Raw genomic sequence first — 13,597 nt, 5'->3', positions numbered from 1 at the left:
CGCAATTTGTGACTGCTGCCAAACAAGCAGGTATAAATATCTTCTATGTTTGACGGCAATAGCCGCTCAATAATGTTAGTTTTAAAAAATAAATCAACTCAAACTCAACATTTCATGCTCCAAATTCTAGCTTACTTTTTAATTAAATGTTTTTTTTTTTGAAGCTTTAATATTATTAGAGCAACAATTTCTAATTTACTTTTACAAAATGGCAACATAATTTTTATTAAAAGGGGGGGATTGTTGGCATTCCTTTCCCCTCTTCATTTTCTGTCTTTCCTTTTTAAAAGTTTGACATGTTCAGATCATCAGGTTGCGGCATGCGAAAAGCAAAAATAGTGGATTCCTATCTTTGAATGTTAAAATGATATTGTTAGCGCTCAAAGATAATTGGGAGATGGGGAGACTTGTTCATTTTCAAAGAAAAAGAAGAAATAATTTAATTTTTTCGTCTCAATGTTCATGTTAAATTCCAAGTTTTGGGGAAAGAATTAAACGAAAAGAACGTAATCTTCTAGAGGAGTTTTAAAAGGCTAACAAAGAGAGAGAGCCTTGACCGATTCATTGTAAGCACGTTCTGTGTTTGTTGTCTACTAATGAGAAATGCATTACAATCTCACATTGATAACTTGAATGTTATCTTTGTGCTAAAATCTTCTTCCCCATATTGATTTGTTTCAGTTTTATTAGAACATAAAAGTGGTTCTTCAGTTAGACCACTTACTCCTGTATCCTAATTTTGCAGAGGTATATAGGAAATCTTCTTCACTCATGTATTTCTTCAGATTATGCATGATTAATGAATCTTTCAATTGAGGAAGTGAGAAGCAAAGAGATGTAAGTGCCAAAATTTAAAAAATTGAGTTAACCTGTAGATATGATAGGAGAACCTCTCCTCTATTTCAGGGCAAGAGATAGAACTAGTATCCCTGGTAGGTGATGCTATACAGCAGGATTTAGAAAAAAATTTAAATGAAAGTCTATCTTGGATCTGAACTTCAAATGTATTTTTCTCAAAACTTTAATAAATCCACTTAAACCCCTTTGCTTCTCACTGCCACAATAGAGAAATTTTAATAAGTTTTCATTGTTTAACTTTTATGTATGTCACAAATCATTATTTTATATAGTTGAGAGAACATCAACGAAGTCCAAAAATGGTATTTGCATGGAGAAGATTCATTAAAAGTTGTCATTCTGTCGCAATATGATACAAAAACTGCAGTTTAGCTCTGTTTAGCTGGTACCTTTGACCTCCTTGCAGTAAATTAAAACAGCATGTTTGGTTGCCACTGTGGTGACTGACACTGAAATTTTTGTTCAATATATAAAATATTTGGTATCAGCAACTAATAACCTACATTTTGGAAGAGCAGTGTAACTTGCTATATTCGTTTGTATTAAACAGTTAGCGAATGCTTTTAGTTTGAGACATGCAGAATGATGATTTTTATGGATCATTGCTCATGAAGGAAGATTTATTACAACACATATTTTCAGGGCCGTCCGAAGAACCGATGACAACGCCCGGGGCGAATGTTTCCTTCTCCTCACCACCCATACACACAGAAAAAATCAAGTTAGTTATGACATCAATGCATCATACGCATGAATGTGTCATATTTGTATTTTGTAAATATTAATGAACAAAACAATCAGATGGCTATGGATCATACAAATTATAATATAAAAATAATTTTAGGGGGGATAAGCATTCCATATTACCTTATATTTGTAATGAATTTATTAAACAAAAATATTGTACCTAATTTGTCATTTTATTTCTACTTTTCATGCCAAAATCTAAGCCAACAGCACTGAACAGAGGGGCGTCCATATGCAAAATTTTAAAAGGGGGGGGGCTCAAAACTTTTCCCCATGGTTTAGCAGAATATTTTCCCCATTTAAACCAATTTCAGTACAGATTAGAGATATTAAAATTTGATATTTTTAAAAACTTAATCATTAATGCCTGGAAAAGAAATTTTTATACATTTTTGCTAAGAAAAAAACACTAAGAGCAAGGAAGTTCTCATTTCTAAGGGAAGGGGGCTTGAGCCCCTACTTGCCCTCCCCCCTCCCCATATGGGCGCCTTTGTACAGAACCGTCACAAAACTGAATGATTTTTGGAACTGGCTCCCACAGCACATTTGCGTTATTTTCATTAGTTTGCATTTGAATAAACACCAATTCTGCTTTGTTTTTGCAAACTTAAGCATTTAAGTACTTTGTCTACTTCCATCTTGTGAGTGACCAAATATGGCGTCTATGTTTCACACGTAACTGAAAAGTATTGCTGTTCTAGTCAAAAAACTATCTTCCTTGATGTGTTTATCCTCAGGCGTATGCTTCCAAACCAATTTATTTTCCTCCACTCTCTTGAGTTTGTGCATAATTAGTGTTCATCCCAAGATTTTTTTTCTTAGAAACAACAGGGGGGGGGGGGAAACGGCGACTGAAGAAGTCTTTTTTAGGTAGCCACTTTTTCAAACTAGGTCGCCAGTGGCGAGTGATGACCGGGAATCTTGACCTTTACTATGCTACACTTCTATGTGCATTAGGTATCAACCAAGACATGTTTATCACGTTGGTCAAAAATTTACAATCTAAGTCTCATGTAGCATGAGAGACTGGCTACAAGATGTTTTATTCAAGCAGCAGTGAATCCACTGAGATCTCTAGCATATTCTCAATCATGTTTGAATGGTACAAAATAACATCATCATAGAAAAGGTTGCAAAGTGGTTAAAAAAAAGTATAAGAAATGTTTAAAAAAATTCATGGAAAGAAAAAGAAGTAAACTTTCGTACAACACAATTGCAGGGAAGAAAAAACTAATATAATTTGGAAATTTCTGACCTTTATAAAATCTTATAATATTTACTGAGTAATCAAGTTTGTTTTAACCTTAATCAATTTGTTATAACAATTATTTGCGTTTACTGTGAGCATTCTTTGATTAAGGAAATAGATTTATTTACAATAATAAGCTATTAATAAGTCGATATCCGTTAACCTGGAAATTTTCCTGAAATAATCTGGAAAACCTGAAAAAGTAACCGGATTTCATTCTTGAACTTTCATGGTAACCCTGAGCTAGATTCATTCGTCAACCAATTGCTATGCCAATTGATAGTTTAGGAAGGGTGTTTTATTTCACAAATGCCTTGTCAATTTGCCATTAGATCATCAAACCATGGGCTCTCCAATATTTCTCAACAACACAATTAAAATTAGTGCAGAACAATCGTCCAGATGAGCAGCCTCCATGACTTGTCCAGAGGTCAGGTCGGAGAATTCGTCAGGTGAAAACGGTACAATAGGCATTGAGACAATCGTGTTCTGTTAAAAGTACAGGAAGGGTGTTGCAGACACCACACTAGGTATCTAGCCCTGTGTTGTACAGCCAATGGTATCCCTGTGGCTGGCACCCATGCACCTAATTGCACCAGGCTTCATGATTTGAGGTGGTATACTGTTTCATCACAGAAAGCCTCTGGTATACATTGACGGCAGTTACACCATCTGTGGAGCCTGTTGTTCTGTCCTTTCAGGGCACCCTCAACATGGTATACAACAAAACAGTGCCAAGGCTATTCCAAGATATGTTGGATTCAAATCTATTTTTGATGGTTTCAGACTGTATAATAGTCGATGTTATATTTTCTTTTCATCATTGGAAAAAGAAGAGAACTCAAAATATATCTAATCTTTGTATCTTCTAACTTACTAAATTCATGATATCCAAGTTGTTATTACTTAAGTCAGGGCTGTCCAACTGCAAAGAGCCCACAGGCCAGAATTCTGGTAACTGATCACCTAGTGAGCCGCAGTTTGAAAAAGTTGTACAATAACCTCTTACCTCTTATAAAATAACAATTAATAGTTTAATTATCTCTACATAGTATAAAATGAAGTCCCCAAAAAGCGTCTGTGTGTTCGAACTTGCAAAAATCAAAAACTACCCGGCCGATTGCGGTTGTTCCTTTAAGTCCTGGAAAGGTTTGCAGACCAGTTCAAATAAAATTCAATGAATAGTTCTTTTTTTATTCCCATTTAGGCCCAATTTTCACATAAAATTTCAAATATGGGGCTGAATAATTACTTGCACATATTAATGTTACATATCGTTAGAAAGGGTATAATTTTCCACGTTCTACGCAATTTGTTTCAATGCTCTAACTTTATTATGACGAGAGTTATTTGCATTTTTAGCTCGAATTTTTTTAGGCTTAACTGAAATTTAGGCACTACTTTTTTCATTAAATAAATCATTAAAAGTGAAGGAATTGTCCCACAGCTTTCTTTTTGACGCCAGTGGAAAAAGTAACCTTTTTTACTCCAGATCTAACTCGACCTATGGTCGAAAAAATAAGCTTTTATCACAAAAGGAAAAAAAGTTACAAGCCTTTTTAAATCAAGTTTAAGAAATCTCGATTTCCTTCTAATTGTGATCCATTTTCTTTCGTATTTTAATTCCTTAAACTTATTTTATTTTGTTTCCATGGTTATGCATTTTAAATCCATCTTTCTGGATTTAATTTCTTAAAAGTATTTTAATATCTGTCGTCATTGTTTTGAAGGGAAATCATAATGTTTTTCTTATTTATTTTTTATGTCTGGTTGTTGAATATGCATCACTTGACACAATTTTTATTTTCAAGGTTCGACCGGGCAAAGCCGGGCAACGCAGCTAGTTAATTATAAAACAATTTCTTTAAATTTTAATGGGAAAACCGAGGGCGATCCGCCTTTTTTACATTCTGAATAAGAAGTTGGCAGGCTGTACAATATGTGTTGTTGGGCCGCATGAGGCCCGCGGGCTGCCAGTTGGACAGCCCTGACTTAAGTGAATATTTAATTTACATTATTTGTTGATGTACTGTTTTTTAAAATGTATGAAAACAAAGCTATATTTTCTTAACTAGTTAATTATGGCCAAAATGAAGAAGGTTGTTCCTTTTGCTAATGAAGTTTTAAACTTACCATGTGAATGGGAGGAATGTGACATTGTTAAAGATGATATTGAAAGTTTTATATCACATTTATTGAGAGATCATCTTCCCCAATTAAATGGAGGTAAATGCACTAATTTATTCATTAAAAAAACAAGTTTCTTAATTCCTTTTCTATATTTTATTCTTTTGTGACTGATAAAGAAAAAACTTCATTGTTTCTGAGAAGTTCTTATTTGATGAATAAGTCCAAAATGAACGCTGTAATGGTAGTTTCATGTTTCATAGCCTTAAATAAAAAATAATTTTTCTCAGAGTATCAAATTTATTCTAAACAATTAAGTATGATAACATGAAATGCACTGTTGGCTTGGTCAATTCCAGCCGAGGACTACAGTTTCGGGTTTATTAGCACTCATCAGCCCGGCGTAGGAAGTGAATGAGCTGGAGGAGGAAAACATGTATTTTATGTATTTCTGCCTTGACCCTGGCCATAGGACGGTAACTTACTGAACAATTAAGTATGAAGTTTAGTGACAGCCTATGGTTGCTAGAGCTAGTACCTGACCCGTAGCCAGGGGCGGATCCAGAAATTTTTGTAAGGGGGGGGGGGGGGGGAGGGTCGGCCATTGTTATGCCTCCTACATTAAAAAGTATCAGTTAAACAGAGTTGCATGAGGGTGATAGCGCACAGACTCATATGCTACGGAGCACCCCCCTCCCAAATGAGATCATATTCTTTCAAATTACCACCTCCCCCTAAACGTTTGAATGCTCCATGGACCATATTCTTTCAAATTTTCTTCAAAAGTCACATTTCTTTCGGCAGACAATAGGGTCATGATACCATAAGCTTTGAACATATGAAATTACAGTTACAAATTAAAATACAAAAGTGACGACCAGCAACAGGCTCTAGGCCCAGCTAGGTTGGTCCTAGTTAATTTACAATCCTCAGTGTAGATCAATAGCCCTCTTAAAACTATCTACTCCCTTGCTCATTACCACCTCTTCTGGTAAGCTGTTCCAAAGTTCCACTACCCTGCTAAAATAATTTTTCCTAATATCCATGCTAGCCTGAGATTTCAATAGCTTAAAACAATGACCCCTTGTCCTGTTTTCAGTGCTTAACTTTAGCCCCATAACATCTTTCCTTTTTATAAATTTAAACTACTGAATCATGTCCCCTTGGTTTCTTCTTTGCTCAAGAGTATATTTTTAGCATTAGAGTTGTGAAATAGTTGGAAAAAGGACACACACACATGTTGTTTGAGGTGGAAGATTGCTCCGAAAAAACATTAAGCTCTTTTGAGATGATTATTCTTCTGAAAATGAAAAAAAAAAAAAAAAAAACGCACACACAAACATTATGTGCCCAGTAAAAAAAACCCAGGCAATCCTTTGAATTGTAACGAGCTGAGAAGAAATACCTTACAGAGCAAAGTGGCAGTATTTCTTTTAGATCTTAAAAACTGAAGTTTTATCAAAAAGATATTCTTGTCACAGGGGGGTCAGCTGACTCTTTGACCCTCCCCTGAATGCACCCTTGCCCATAGCCAGGACTGAACATTAGGTAGGGCATCAGATGTTATAGAAACCGCAAGGAAGAATGAAGCACAACCACAAATATATACATAAACTTCATGGGGATTGTAACCCCCTTGAACACTCCAAATAGTCAAAAACTAGGCTTCATGGGTGCAAGACCTTCCGTCTCAGGACGGATTTCCATCTTGGACAAAATTTCCGAGACGGAGGTCGGGACGGAAAGAAATTCGATCACTTTAATTCAGTATTTACTTTAAAAAAAAATTGAGTGTTTGAAAAATATGCTTTAATATTACTGGACCATTCCATAACTACGAATTTACATCGACACACTCTTGATTTTCCACCATGGGCTTGTTTTGTTTGCAACGTGCTTTTGGAGGAGTGACTTTTAGACTCACGTCGTTTGACTTTTTTTAGGTTGCTCTGTTATTTCCAAATCACTGCATTGCAGACCTCGGAATTGCTCACTATTCACCCTGATTTATCGAATTAATCGTCTCTATTTGAAAGTTTAGCCTTTTGTCTTTCTATTTTCGATCATCCTTCGTTGTTATTTTTTTCATTTGCGATTTTTTTTTTGCAAACTTTACACGCATAAATAATAATTATGTGCGCTCTTAATGTCTTGGAGTTAAATCTGAATCACCGATTGAGAGTGATTGCTGACGGGATGAAATGTTTACGCCACAGCAAAGGGCGTCTACATACCAGGCAAAACGGGAGCCATCAGGGACTTTAAATATTTTAATGAAAATTGGAATGTTGGAAAGAATCGGGCGAAAATTTCAAAATGGTTTGAAATACCTATGGGCAACTGTTCCTGCATTTTTGACATGTTTCTGGTATACTATTCTAAGACTTGAGGAATCACTAAATTACAATGTCTTTCAATCTAACACTAGCTGGAATGGAAATATGGGGGGGGGGGTGAGAAAAGGAAACGAGAAAAATAACTGCAGCACAAATTTACGAAAAAACGCTGCTCTTGCAAAGTGGGTAAGTACACAAATTAACCCACGATAATGAGGTCTTGAAACGTTTGTATCTTGGACAATCTAGGGGGGGGGGGGGTACTCAAGGGCTCCAGAGTAAAATATCAAAAAACAGAATTAAAAATCATTTTTGAAGCTTGGAGTGGTTTGGGATTTTTTCTCTACAAACTCTTAAAAATTTAAAAATGTTTAGGCTGTCTTTAATGATGTAAAAGTGGGGAGGGGGAGGCTTAGAAAAATCAAACTAGAGTCATAAAAACACTAATTTAGGCAATCTTTGATGAATTGATGAGAGATGGTTTTGGTGTTTTGTAGATGATCAATTTAGAACTATTTGAGGCTATACTTAAATTTCTTAAGATAAAGTGAATTTGGGACCCTCTCCCGAAAAGTGTTTGTAATTGAAGTCTTAAAAGTTTTAGTCTGTCTTCAGCAATGTCAAGAGTGGGAGAGGGGGCTCTCTTTGGGCGAAAAGCCGAAATTGGAGTCTTAAAAGCACAACTTAAGACAGTCTTGGGGTTCGGGGTCCCCTTTCCCTGGAAAATATTCAAAGCTGAAGTATTCAGATCTTGGCTTTAGGTAATCTTTGTCGGACTTAAGAAGAGAGAATTCGAAGGCTTTTTCTTAATAAATTTTATAACTTAAATTCTTAAAACTTCGGTGATGAAAAGGGGGAAAAGCAAAATTTAAGTCAAATTTAGTAAACTTTGGGGAAGGAGTTTTTTTTTTTTTTGGGGGGGGGGGGGCTCTTTTTGAAAATTTCTGCATGCTAAAATGCTGGAGTATTAAAATGCTATTTTGGCTATTTTTGAGTGAGTTAAGAGTTAGGGAATTCGGGGGTCTTTCTCGGAACATTTCCGAAATTGAAGTCTTAAAACTTTGGATTTTCTTTGGCGATGTGGGGAGGAGAGTTGCTCTTTGAATAGAAGAACAAATCTTAAACACAAACTTACACTGCTTTTAATAAACACAAAGAGAGGGGGGGGGATTCTGCCGACCAGCCCAAAATATTTCCGTTTCTGAAATTTTAAGTGCTCTGTTTTGGGTTATCTTTGGATGACTTAAGGGGGAAGGGAGTAGGAAGCTTCTTTCTAAAAGTTTCCGAAATTAAAGTATTAAAATTTTTAGGTAGTCATAAGTCATGTGTATAGGTAAGGGGGGGGGGTACTGTTCCTAGAAAAAGAATTTAGAAACTAAAGCCTTAAAACTCAAATTTAGGATATTTGTGGTGAACTCAGAGGAAGGGGTTCGGAAGTTCTCTTCCGAACATTTTTCGAAAATGAAATATTTAAAACGGCACGTTAGGCTATATTTGAGTACTTTGAGAGGGATGTGATTCATAGGCGGATTTAGGCCGAAATATTTGGGGGTGCAACAATAACAGGGATCTGAGGGGGGGGGGAGGATATTCCCGGAATAACAAGGCAGTATCGAAATCAGAAAATAATTTTAGGGCGGGGCACACTTTGAAGTCTAAAAAACGCGATGTAAACCATATTTTGTAAGATTAGGGGATGGGCAATTCATAACATTTCAAACTGCAGAAAAAGTCTTAAACGAAAGTCGATATTAGAAGCAATGGGTGAATCTAGCTACTGGTTTGAAATGGGATTCACGCCCCAGAAAAAATTTGAAATAGTAGTTTTGAAAACGCAGTTTTACAGTTCTTGGTGATATTTTAGAGGCAAGAAAGATACGTGTGGCTCCAAGGCTATGTTTAGAAATTTTAATCTTATAAATGTGATTATAGTCCATATTTATAGTTTGGGTTATGAATGAGACTCATAGACTGTCTCCAATCGTTTGTTGAAAAGCAGATAGAAATACGTAACCCCTTCCCCTCCCCCATGCTACCTCTTTAACTTTTCATGATTGAAGTTCCAAAAATACTACGGAGGACAATTTTTGATGCTGTTACCGGACGGGGTGTTCTGGAGCTCTCCCTTGGAAAATTTTCGAAATTGAAGTCCTAAAAATGAAGTTCTTCTACAATAATCCATGGTATTAAAAAAAAAGGATTATCCCACTTAAATATTTCGAAATAGTAGTTTTCAAAACCAAAATATTAACACTCTTTGATGATAATAGAGAAAGGGGGAACATAGGCCCTTGTTCGAATATTTTCCAAAATTAAAGTCATGGTGTAAGTTACATGGTGTAAGTAACACATGAGTATAAGACCATATTTGGTAACGTTAGGGACACTGCAGTTTTTCAAAACTGAAGCTCTAAAAACGCAATTTTAAACGATTTTCGATGTATTTAGGTGATTAGAAGATCTTCCTTGGAAATTTTGCGAAAGTGAAGCCCAAGGAACGAAATTTGAGGTACTCTGTAATAACTTTAACTGGAGAAAGGGTTTTGGAGAAAAAACATTTTGAGGACTAATAGAAAAAATGAAAACGAAATAGAAAAAAAATAAAAAAAAAGGGGGAGGGGGGGAGACATGAAAAAAAGAGGATTGTGCGAGAAGGCACATAATTCGCCGCCAATAATCTGAAGCTGTTGAAAAATTTATAAGTCAATATTTCTTTTTGAAAGAGAAATTAAGTTTTTTCCCCAACATTCTTTTTCTTTTTCGTAAAAAAACTGCGTTTTCCCAAAATAAGATCTTTTCTTCTCTTCAATAATAAATAATATTTTTTTTAAACATCTACTCAGCATTTTGTGGGGAGGGTCACCAGTCTTGTGCCCCTTCCCCCCTGGATGCACAACTGCAGCAAAATGTCCGGAAGTCCTCCTTCAAAAAGTTTTGATTATTTACCTTAAAATTGTTGGTTTTCGGTTAATTTCGGTGAAGATTTTATTGATCAAGTTTCTTGCAATAGCCATGTTTTTTTTTTTTTTTTTTTTTGACTTAATTAGCCATTGTTGTTTTAAAATAGAAGAATTTGTATTGATATACGAATAAACACCCAATTACAGAACATGCAATTATTCTATACAATAACACAGCACAGAACAATAAATTGTTTGAGAAGTTTCTTTATTTGCATGAAATTATCTATTAGGTTTTTTTTTTTTTTTTTTCCAAATGGATAAAATTGCTTTCACTAGCGACGTGTGGTGATACACTGGATACAAGTAAATTTACTAGTATAGCAGCTATGTATTTTTCCCCCCAACTGCGTTTCTGAGTGAAATATACTTAACTAATTTTTTTTTTCAAAACCCAACCAAAAATTTTGGGGGTGCGGCGCACCCCCTGGCACCCCCGTAAATCCGCCTATGATGTGATTCTGGGGACCACACTGGTGTGAGGATTCAGTTCCCGTATTGTTTTTTTTTCTAATTAATGAATAGTGAAAAGTGTACCTCGTTTAAAAAATGTATCTAGTTTATTAAAGTGTTTTTTTTTTATTATGCCTTATTTCACCACTTGCTATCTTATAAAAGAATTTTTTTTTCAAATGATGACTGTGTGGGGGAATGGTGCCAGTTCATTATCATTAGTCGTCCATACCCTTCTCCGACTTTTCCTTCTTTTCTGGTTTGTTGGTGCTACCTTGGTTAGACTTTCCGATCAGAGCTGCTTTATGTTGCAAAAGTGAAAATCTTATGTCCCAGCGATTTTATTGCTGCAAAAAAAAAAAAAAAAAGTTTACGATTGGCCAAAAACTAATGGCTGGGAACCCCGAATGCTTTTACCTCTAACATTATCCAACATCGTCTAATATTGCGTTTTTGGAACTTCAATTTCGAAATATTGCCGAAGGAGAGTTCCTGAACTCCACCCCTACAATAATGCATTCAAAAAGCGTATAAATGTTATGAAAGGTGGAGTTCATTTTCATTTTTAAAGCTTCAATTTGGGCAGAGTCCAGAGCACCCCCCCCCCCCCTCTTTCTCTAGCATTTTTAAAGGTTGCCCAATGTTGTGATTTTGGGACTATCAGTTTGAAAAAATTGATGTAAGAGAGTCCCTGAACCCCTCCTTTCTCTGAACTTAACCAAAATGGCCCGTTGTTGGGATTTTTCGGTTTTTGGAATTACAATATTTAAAACGCTTAAATAATAAAATTTAAACTAAGTTCCTGTTATTAGAAAAGTCAAAAGCTTAAAATTTAAATCAAACACAGATTCCAAAATTGGCATAGTTAAAATCTACAGCATTTATGCACATAAATTTTTCCTTAAACACTTATGGTTTGAGGGGGGGGGGAGGGAGCTGAAAATATTTTCCGTCTTGAACACATCATCAAACTTGCACCCTTGCTGGGCTTTGTGGATTACCAGTGGAAAGGCCCAGACTTCTTATTACTGCCATAATGTTGTACTTATGCTTATGTGTGAGTTCCATCCTTAGCTTTTCTTTAAAAAGGTCGGACTTATGGAACCAAACAACAAACATCTATGCATGTCGTCACCTCAGAGCAACATTAAGACATCTAGTCAAAGGAATAACACTAAGATATCCTACTGTTGCTGAGAGGCGACAATATATGAATTCCTCTGGTGCTCATTTTTACTGATTTATTAAATACTTAAATTCATTTTTTTCCATAAAATTTTGCTAGTCATTTTCAATGTCTACTGTTGGCAGTCCACTCTAATAAGTTCAAGGACAAAGCTCTAATGAATTCCAGGAACTTGGAGAGAGTGATTTTGGGACCCCCCCCCCCCCCGTTCCAAACACTTAGTTTTTAAGCCATATTGCCAATCCAGTATAGTAGTTTATATACAGGGAAACAGTGGCATAGGCAGGAAGAAAATCAGAAGGGGGGGGGGTATAGTTAATTTTAGTCATTTTCAATGATCAAAAAAGGAACATTTCTAAGTTTTAGAATACAAAATCTGTATATAGATATGTCTACTCTTTCATCTTCTTATCACAGGTCTTAATAAATACAAATACAAATGTGACGACCAGCAACAGGCTCTGGGCCCAGCTAGACTGGTCCTAGTCAATTTACAATCCCCAGTGAAGATCAATGGCCCTCTTAAAACTATCTACTCCCTTGCTCATTACCACCTCTTCTGGTAAAATGTTCCAAGGTTCCACTACCCTGCTAAAATAATAATTTTTCCTAACATTCATGTTAGCCTGAGATTTAAATAGCTTAAAACAATGACCCCTTGTCCTGTTTTCAGTGCTAAACTTCAGCACCGTAACATCTTTCATTTTAATAAATTTAAACAACTGAATCATGTCCCCTCTGTTTCTTCTTTGCTCAAGACTGTACATTTTTAGCCTTCTAAGCCTGGAATTATAGTCTAAGTGATAAAGTTCATTTATTAGCCTTGTACCCCTTTGCCTTGTACCTGCAACCTTGTCCCTTGTACCTGCCTTTGAACCCTTTCCAATACGTTAATGTCTTTCTTAAGATAAGGAGACCAAAACTGAACAGCATACTCCAAATGAGGTCTTACCAAACTTCTATATAAGGGCAGAAGAACTTCTTTTAGATTTGTTTGAAATAGATCTATTGATAAACCCAAGCATTTTTTAGATTTTAAGTTTAAAATGAAAAAAATAAATAAATAATAAATAAATAAATGAAAGTCCTGTTGGAACTCTTTAATAAGTTTAAAACTCATTGATGATATTTTGGACAACACTGGCTAATATTATTATCCAAAATTTAAATTAATATAGTTTGCAATAACCCTCACAAGGTATGTGAATAAAATATTTTTATGTATGGTATTCAAAAAATTATATTTTTTCATAGTGTGATTTTTAACATGATGCATATTTTATCATTTAGATGATTTACATTGTCACTGGAAAGACTGTGAAGGATTCACAGAAAATCTTGCTGAGCTTAGAAGACATATTTTGCTGCATGCTTTCCATGCTAAGATAAAGTGTCATGGGAGGAATCTGCAGCTTCGGAAAAATATACCAAATTGTACTCTCGGTATCCAGAGTCGTAATATAATTCCTGAGCTACCTGATCCTCTTGTTTGTTACTGGGAAAGCTGTCTTGTGAGTTATCAAAATTTTCTTTACTCTTTAAAATTTTTACAATATGCTTTATTGTAAAAGCTTCATGGAGAAAGAGTAAAAAATTCTTTACTTTTTAGTTCTGTACGTAATCTTCAAAGTTATATCAGAATATATTTTCAAGAGAAAGGTACCTTATGTTTAATATCCAC

The 13,597-nt window shown here is 35.3% G+C and overlaps 1 protein-coding gene across 4 annotated transcripts in view; it reads left to right on the top strand.

The window, feature by feature from the left end:
- The first annotated feature begins 285 nt into the window (after positions 1 to 285).
- The window catches only part of LOC129229735 (histone H4 transcription factor-like), a 73,027-nt gene continuing 59,715 nt past the window's right edge, over positions 286 to 13,597 (top strand). The window contains exons 1-4 of one of the 4 annotated variants that reach the window (XM_054864106.1): positions 286 to 566; positions 1,501 to 1,579; positions 4,930 to 5,080; positions 13,207 to 13,427. In XM_054864106.1, the coding sequence (XP_054720081.1) occupies positions 4,936 to 5,080; positions 13,207 to 13,427 (366 nt within the window). In that variant the 5' untranslated portion in view covers positions 286 to 566; positions 1,501 to 1,579; positions 4,930 to 4,935. Of the gene's footprint in view, positions 748 to 1,500; positions 1,580 to 4,929; positions 5,081 to 13,206; positions 13,428 to 13,597 lie in introns of all 4 variants that reach the window. The other 3 variants (XM_054864112.1, XM_054864125.1, XM_054864118.1) reach the window with 3 other exon arrangements.

The sequence above is a fragment of the Uloborus diversus genome, chromosome 1, assembly GCF_026930045.1.
Source record: "Uloborus diversus isolate 005 chromosome 1, Udiv.v.3.1, whole genome shotgun sequence".
In the NCBI taxonomy this organism is placed as follows: domain Eukaryota; kingdom Metazoa; phylum Arthropoda; class Arachnida; order Araneae; family Uloboridae; genus Uloborus; species Uloborus diversus.
The sequence above is the reverse complement of the archived record's forward strand: the minus strand, read 5'-3'. Positions and strand labels throughout refer to the sequence as shown.